The 7999-nt window shown below is 29.7% G+C and overlaps 2 protein-coding genes across 5 annotated transcripts in view; one reads left to right on the top strand and one right to left on the bottom strand.

The window, feature by feature from the left end:
* Positions 1–18: 18 nt before the first annotated feature.
* On the top strand, positions 19–5860 carry LOC116435019 (superkiller complex protein 3). The gene is made up of 13 exons (XM_076367457.1): positions 19–654; positions 735–1102; positions 1217–1635; positions 1706–2173; positions 2241–2395; positions 2717–2852; positions 3002–3370; positions 3436–3754; positions 3873–4169; positions 4276–4533; positions 4630–5013; positions 5178–5439; positions 5576–5860. Exons 1-13 carry the CDS (start codon positions 329–331, stop codon positions 5730–5732), a joined length of 3918 nt encoding a protein of 1305 aa, XP_076223572.1. The 5' UTR covers positions 19–328; the 3' UTR covers positions 5733–5860.
* Positions 5861–6085: 225 nt separating this feature from the next.
* Positions 6086–7999, bottom strand: part of LOC116435020 (uncharacterized) — a 29778-nt gene continuing 27864 nt past the window's right edge. For all 4 annotated transcript variants that reach the window (XM_031994098.2, XM_031994101.2, XM_031994099.2 and 1 more), the window contains one exon: positions 6086–7909. In XM_031994098.2, coding sequence (XP_031849958.1) covers positions 7694–7909 — 216 coding nt within the window. In that variant the 3' untranslated portion in view covers positions 6086–7693. The remainder of the gene's footprint in view (positions 7910–7999) is intronic.

The raw sequence follows: 7999 nt of genomic DNA, 5'->3' as shown, positions 1-7999 counted from the left end.
TTAGTTCTTGAATCAAACACCTATAGTGCTTCAAGCGAATGAATGAAAGTGGGATAAATAATTTCTCTAGTAATAATAACACACCTATGTAATAATTGATAAGTGATAGTGGCATTGTCAATCGTAAATTGTACACTTAGTTTATTAGTGAAAATATTTTCATAAAAATATGTGTCTATGTGATTATTGTATACTACATCTAGCAATAAATATATACTAACAAGGAATTATTTTTGTGCTTACGTTTTTTAGTTAAACTTTTAATGAACTAATTTAAAAGAATTTGGTTAATGTATGCTTTGTATATTACGTATAATATATAATTAAAATGTCGAATGAAATAAAAGTATTGCTGAAAGAAGCTCGACAACTATTCAAAGAGAATGAATATTCAAGCGTGATTAAAAAATGTAAGAAAATACTAAACATCGAGAAAAATAATTATGGCGCACTTATTTTATTAGCTGCCGCAATGAAAAATTTTGAAGAATATAATTCACAAGTACCTTTAGTCCTTGAAAAGGCAATAAAAATTGAACCATACAATCCATTAGCTTGGCAAGGTTTGATAGCTTATCATGACAAAAATTTAAATGACGATGAATGTCGTAATAAATTAGTATCATGTTATTGCAAGCTATTACAAATAGATAGGTATTAAATTATTATATATTTTGTGAAATCTTTCTTATCTTTTTAAAGTTAAATATTTTCAATTCAACTCATTTTTTCAGTAACTTTAAGTTCTCTCATAATATAAATAAAATACTAGAAGTTTGTTTACAAATAACAGACAATGCAATGCTTAAAGAAAGTATAAAAAATTTATGTGATTTGCGAGAGATATTAGATTCTGAACAAACAAAATTGTTTAATGTGAAATTTGCACAAATACTGATACATCATTCTAATAACTTAAACGAGTACCAAGATGTGTTAGAAAATGTTCTTCTATCTGTTGCTCGTGATGTTGATACTATTAATCCACAATATTATATTGAGAAATATTTAGAGATACTACATGATAAAGGTGAATTAGATACTTTATTGAAAGGAGCCATAAACATGCATCAACAGTTTCCTGAAGCTACTTTGCCATTGGGTAAGTTCTATTAATGATATTGTAATATTTCTACTAATTGATTCGTTAATTTTGCTAACAATATTTGGTAAAAAAGTTGTAAAATTTTGTTCATAATTTTTCCTTTGTTTATAGAATATATATGTCGTGCTTATTACGAGCAAAATGTTTTGGGCAATAACCATTATGACGATATTAATATAATGCAATATTATGAAAATCTCATAAACCTAAATAATGAATCAGTTGAAGCGAAAATTGCTCAAATAGTATATTTAAGAAAAACAGATGATCTAATTAAAGCACGACAGTTATTAAAAAATCTACTTACAACGAAACCAAATTTGTTATATGGTTGGATTACATTAAGTGAAATAAGTTTTAAATTATACTGTTGGGAAGACACGGAAAATGCTATGAGACAGGCTTTAAAACTTTCAAACCATAAAATAAAAGATGAATCATTATATAAAATGGAATTGATATTGATTGAGTCAATGAGCAGAAGTAATAGCAAACAGAAATGGAAAACTGCTTTAGAAATGTGCAAGAATGTAAGAAATTTTATTTATATTGAACATGTGTAATATATATTATATTTTATTATATATTTTTCTCAATTAGCATTTAGACAAACGTCCTTCGTTGCAAGTGGAATTACTTTATGCACGTATTCATGTATTAATGGATCAGCCTTGTGTATCAGATAAATTAAATTATTTGGAATCTCAAAATGAAACAAAAGTTCAAGCTACTATCTTAAGGGCATTGTATTTGAAACAACACAAAAAATTCGATGAAGCAATAGATATTCTGGATTCAGCTTTAGAAATGTCAGAAGCTTGGTTGCTTCTTGGCACTATATATTATGAAATGGAACAGTACAAGCACAGTCTAATGGCATTTTTAAATGGTGTTACTACAGATCAATATAATTGGAAGTGCTTAGTTTATTTGGGACGTTACTATCGTGAGCATTCTAATGATTTAGAACGTTCAAGGAGATGTTATCTGACTGCTTTACAAATTAATCCTAATTCTGAAGAAGCTGGTATTGGTTTAAGTACTGTATACAGACTTCTAAAAAACCATGTGAGTATAGACACATTAACACACTTAATAAATATACAATTTATTGTAATAAATTTGTTGGTTGTAGGATGCTAACAAGCAGTTATTACAACAATTAACTATGAAAGGCAGTGGACCTAAGTGGGCATGGTTCCAACTTGGAAAACAATATCTTGATCAAGAAGATGCAGAACAAGCGATTAAAGCATTTCAACGTGTTATTCGAGCTGATCCTAACGATACGTATGATTTATTTTCATATCAGGTTAATGAAAAATAAATGACTGATTGGCATTTTCTACAACCTTTTATGTATAATTTTTTCATTATAGTTAAGAGAAATTTCTTGTATATTTTCATGCTTCAATATAAATGGTATTTATTACAATTCATTTCAATTTAAAAATTATTGAAGAAGCCATTTATTTTCCACCAACATAATAAAAACTTTAAAATCAACATTTTTAAAATTAGTTTCTTAAACAGATTCTTTAAAAATTAGTATTTTTATTAATTTTAATTTAATTTAATATTATTTCTTTATTAGTTTATCTATTTTTACAGCCATAATTGGGAAGCATTAGGAGATGCTTACTTTATTCGGGGTGCTCATACATCAGCGTTGAGATCTTATAAGAGAGCATTAGAACTGTGTCCTACCTCATTGTACTCATTGACACGAGTTGCAAATATTAAATTAGTTAGTAGCATCTATACATATTTAAAATAGCTCATAAACTGAATTTGAAATTGTTTAAATCAAACCATGGTTTTAAATCACTGATCCATGATTTTACACATAGTAAAGGAAAAAATAAATATTTAACGTTTTTCTGCACTGTTTTATAGATTCTGGAACAATATAATGAAGCAAAAGAGGGTTTTGAGGAAATATTATTGAATGAACCACGATATGTTCCTGCTTTGAAAGGATTGGCTGAAGTCACTTTAGCTTTAGCAAAAGAAAATAAGGTTAAACAATTTTTGGGACGTGTTAATTATTTTCTTCAAGAAGCAATGAATAATTTATCGTTAGCTATTATCGAACGTAACGATATGTCTTGTCTTTGGAAGTTGCTTGGCGATGTATGTTATAGAGCTACCCTTATACCTGAAAAGTACAGTTATTTGAACGTTCCATCTAAATTACTTAAAATTGATGAAAATGAAGGTGTTGTATGTTTAAAACGAAGAGATTTATTCCTATTGTCAACAAGGAACGTGTTTGTATATTAATCGTATCATATCTTCCATGTGATTTTAATGAATATTTTAATTACAGGTGTTATTGTTGTGCATTGTCCATTTCTCCACAATCTGCTTCTTTATGGCATGATTTAGCATCTTGTTATTTAACACAGTTACACACTGATCCATCAGTTGATCACAAAACTCTTGCGAGTAAATGTCTCGCTGTTAGCAAACACGCCGTTAAACTTTGTCCTTCGACGTGGCTACATTGGAATCTTTTGGGGGTCGTTTGTATGTCGCCATATGTAAGGAATTACGCATTAGCGCAACATGCTTATGTTATGGCGATCGACAGAGAATTAAACAATGCTGTAGTCTGGTGTAACTTGGGAACTTTATATCTGCATATAGGTATATAATCTCAATGAGCAAATCTTCATTCATTATTCATCTAATTCATCTTTAAAGCAAACATATCCATAGATGTATAGTTCATGTAAAATTCAAAATCTGATATTTCTTATTACAGGAGATTTGTATAAAGCAAACGAGGCTTATTCGCAAGCCCAGCGTGCAGATCCAGCATATATAAACAGTTGGATAGGACAAGCTATAATTGCAGAAACGATGGGTAGGAAAGAAGCTATCGACTTATTTCGACATTCCACACAACTTGGATTTCACAAAGAAGCTTCATTGGGATATGCTCATTGGGTCCTTACTGTTCTTTTAAATACCGATATTGAAAAAGACACTACATACAAATATATAATAGAAAACATGCATGCTGTATTTGTTGCTTCTGATGTCATGAATTGGTACTTAGGTAAGTGTATTTTACTTGTTTTTAAAGTTATATATAACATTAACGTTATTATATAATGCATTGGGTCACCTTTTCATTACATTGTAAGTTTTCTGGTAATTTATAGAATATTATCCAGAAGATCATTATGCTCGAAATGCATATGGATTACTCTTAGAGAGACAAAAGCTCTATAGATCATCTGCAAAAGAATTTGCAGTTGCTATACATACAAATGCTGCCGACGAGAAGGACATGGCGTGCTTAAATTTAGGTCGTGTTTTAATACAACTGGATAAGTATTCAGAAGCTATAAAATTGTTCCGGGCTATTAGAAAAGCTGATTATAATTCACAATGCCACTTAGCATTGGCTTTTTATAAAGGTTGTAATCTTTAATTCTTTTTTTATATCATTCTATTAGGTTGGTCTCCTATTGAACAATTTTCGTTAAAGGACATGTATAATTCTTTATTTTCAGCTGGGCGATATGAAGAATCATACAGTGCTTATGAAACAGCGCTTGATTCCTTTGCCAATTCTGAAACAGAAAAAGCGTATACATTGTGTGCAATGGCTGCTATAGCGTATACTTTCCAGGGAGTACACGATGCTAAAACGTTACTTTTTCAATGTATTCAAATTCAACCACCAGTTGTATCTAGTTATTTAGCAGCTGCATCATTGGGTATATTGCACGGAGACTTAAACTTAACTACATTGATTTTAAATGAATTAAAATCATATGAAAATGATCGTGATTATGGTCCTCATGTTGCAAATCTGACAGCATACTTTCATTTAATGACGAATAATGTCAAGGGTGCTGTTACTACACTTTCTAAAGCCATCTTCAAATATCCTGGTACATAACATATTTTAAGAAAATATGAGTAATAGAATTTAACAGTACTTGCGTAGAATTCGATTTCTTGGTTATTACATTTGCTTTTAATATTTCTAGAAAATAAAAAACATGTTATTTTTATATAAAGTACTGCTTAACACTTTTTAAACTTTTGATTGCAGATGATATAAGATATTGGATAAGATTACTAAGGCTTTTATTGGAAATTGATACACAGTCATTTAATGGATGTGCACAGAAAGCACTGTTCCTCAGCAAAAATGTTGTAAATACAAATGTTGTACATTTGGCTTGTGCATCATCATTTAATTATTTTGCACAAACCTCATTATCAGACAGTATTAGATCCATACAGAAGGTTCTATTTGCATATCCAGATTGTATTGAAAGTTGGGCTACATTTATAGTAGCATGTCTACCTAGGTATGTTAAAAATTATTTTCACGAAAGTTTGAGATTATTCGACCAAAGTAATTGTTTTTGTTATATTGTATTTATATATGTTAAATAATTCAATTTTTTGGTAAATGGTAACTGAAAACTTTAAAATTGTTAACAGGTCTGCGAACAAGGATATTATCTGTAATGCTCAGTGGCTCTCAGAATTTATATCGATAACTCAAAAAACTTATAATTGTACGAGTAGTATGACTAAATGGTTAGAGGATAGTCAAAGAAAATTAAAACAATACATTGAACTAAAAGAATTTTCTTGATTATTATAAATTATATATATATATATATAATTCCTATTTATGGATGTGTTTAGAATGTATTTTGTAATATGAATTCCAATTGAACAGTTTCAGATAGTGTACAAAACAATAAAAGCTATGGACCAGTAGATTAATGTTTATTTAATCATCTAACTTATTGTAATTAATTTGTGAAATTTTTATATAAGGATACCAATAAAAGGTTATTTAGTATTTTATAATTTACTATGAACCTTTATCAAATATAATGTTTAGTGATGTTCTTTTCATTAATTATTTGTTTCTAAGGCATATAATAATCCTGAAAATTATTCTACTTTATCGGTGTTATTTTATGTAAGTGACAACACACGTAGGGTAACAATCATATTTAATGAAACATGTATATTTAATAAGTCCATTTTTCTTTTTAATATGTTTTATGTCCATAAAATTGTCATCATTATTTGCACTTGTTCATTTTGTTGAATATTTTAAGGACATTTTGAGGCAACATAGAGATTACTTGCATCCCGACGACCTACACAGTACTTCTCTATAACACTACCATACAAATTAAATCAGCGCATCATTATTAAAAGTACACGTTCATTTTTATACACACAATATATGTATATATGTATTCATATAATATATTACAATTATTTGACGAGCCTTTGACCAGCAAAGGCAAATACATACACATATATTTTCTTTGGTAACGTTGAGTATTGTTTTGATACAACAATGATATTATCAACGTAGAGTACTCCATTTTTGTAAATATGGAAGTATGATAAAAACCATCATACTAATTCATGTAATTTTGACGGATTGTCATTAAATTGTCATTACAATTACTTTTAGTCTTTTTAACAATGATAACATTTTCGTTTTGAATTTAACTTCTTCATAAAAAAGAGATTTTCCTTCACAGAACACCAGACAACATTTATTGTACGACATTATGTAATTATACTTTGAAACTTCAGCTTCAAAGAGGTGTGAAGTTCTTTGTAATTCATGTGACAAAAACATTTCATATGTAACAACATTTATGTGGCAACACATTTATGTATTAAAAGCTACATCCACTGAACTAGATGTACTCATCAGGTCATTTCGTATACAGCGACATTATTAAAGTTAATTTTTATTGTGAAACAATAAATATAATCATTTTTCATCTTAACAAAAAAAGAAAATAATTACTATAATATTTCATCGTAGTAAAACAGAAAGTAATCAGCTCATATCTTCATCAAAATAAAAAAAAAACAGATAATATCATTTCAAGTAGCAAACACCGAACGAATTTCCCGAGTCATCTAATAAAATTAATCTTGGATATCTTTTTAATAAAATATATCTATGTAACCTGATGAAAAGTACTAGTTTGCGGGTTGTTATTTAATCTTTTAATCTGTTTAATTCCGACTTTGCATTTGCCATTTGCGAAATAGTGTATATCAGAGGAAAAATAAGTACTTAGATCAAATTAAAAATTCTGTTTAAACTTCGAATTCTAATAGCTCCAAAAAATACACACATGAAATATAGTTTTTTTATCTCTCTCTCTCCCTCTCTCTCTCTCTTTCTCTCTCTTCCTCTCTCTCTCGCTCTCTCTCTCTCTCTCTCTCTCTCTCTCTCTCTCTCTCTCTCTCTCTCTCTCTCTCTCTCTCTCTCTTTGCATAATCATTTACCTTATTAAAACGGCAATAATATACACGAATCCAAAAGCATGCGACGACATGACAAACCATTTTAGGACCCACGTTCATTAGACCTTACTTTTGAGTTACCCTGTAGACTGTGACAAAGAAAATCAATCCCGATAATTCAACATGATATTTTGGGTTCCACCAGGCATTGACGGACAAAGTAATTATTTACAATACAATAAATTAGGATCAATGGTTAATAACATTAGTTATTAGGTCGTGTTAGTCTCTAGACCAATTATTGAGCGATGTATTCGCTCATTACTTAACGAAGAGATCTTTTAGCGACGAACAGATCGATTGCTCGCAGGATTCGTTTTGTTCTTGTTCCTTCGCATTTCCAGAGAACCAGCTGGTTACTTTGCTGCTAGCCTTTTGTTTGTTCGGTGATACCGATGGTTTCCCGGTTGATCCGGACGCTTCTGAATCACTTCCCTTTTGCGCTGTTAGTATTTTCTCAATCGCGCTACCTAATACCTGAAAATCAACATTTTATTTGAAACAATCAAGTTCTACTATTGCCATACACATTCTTAATTCATTCGCGTCGTACGTAACGTGGCTCTT

This window comes from Nomia melanderi, chromosome 4 (assembly GCF_051020985.1).
Source record: "Nomia melanderi isolate GNS246 chromosome 4, iyNomMela1, whole genome shotgun sequence".
Classification (NCBI taxonomy): Eukaryota; Metazoa; Arthropoda; class Insecta; order Hymenoptera; family Halictidae; genus Nomia; species Nomia melanderi.
Note: the sequence above shows the minus strand (reverse complement) of the source record. Positions and strands in the feature narration are given on the sequence as shown.

What these genes read in the sequence shown, in the direction of transcription:
- LOC116435019 (XM_076367457.1), top strand. Translation starts at nt 329, where the DNA reads ATGTCGAATGAAATAAAAGTATTGCTGAAAGAAGCTCGACAACTATTC. An exon ending in AACTTTATATCTGCATATAG is followed by an intron (nt 3,755 to 3,872) that starts GTATATAATCTC and finishes TTCTTATTACAG; the next exon opens with GAGATTTGTATAAAGCAAAC. An exon ending in AGCATTGGCTTTTTATAAAG is followed by an intron (nt 4,534 to 4,629) that starts GTTGTAATCTTT and finishes CTTTATTTTCAG; the next exon opens with CTGGGCGATATGAAGAATCA.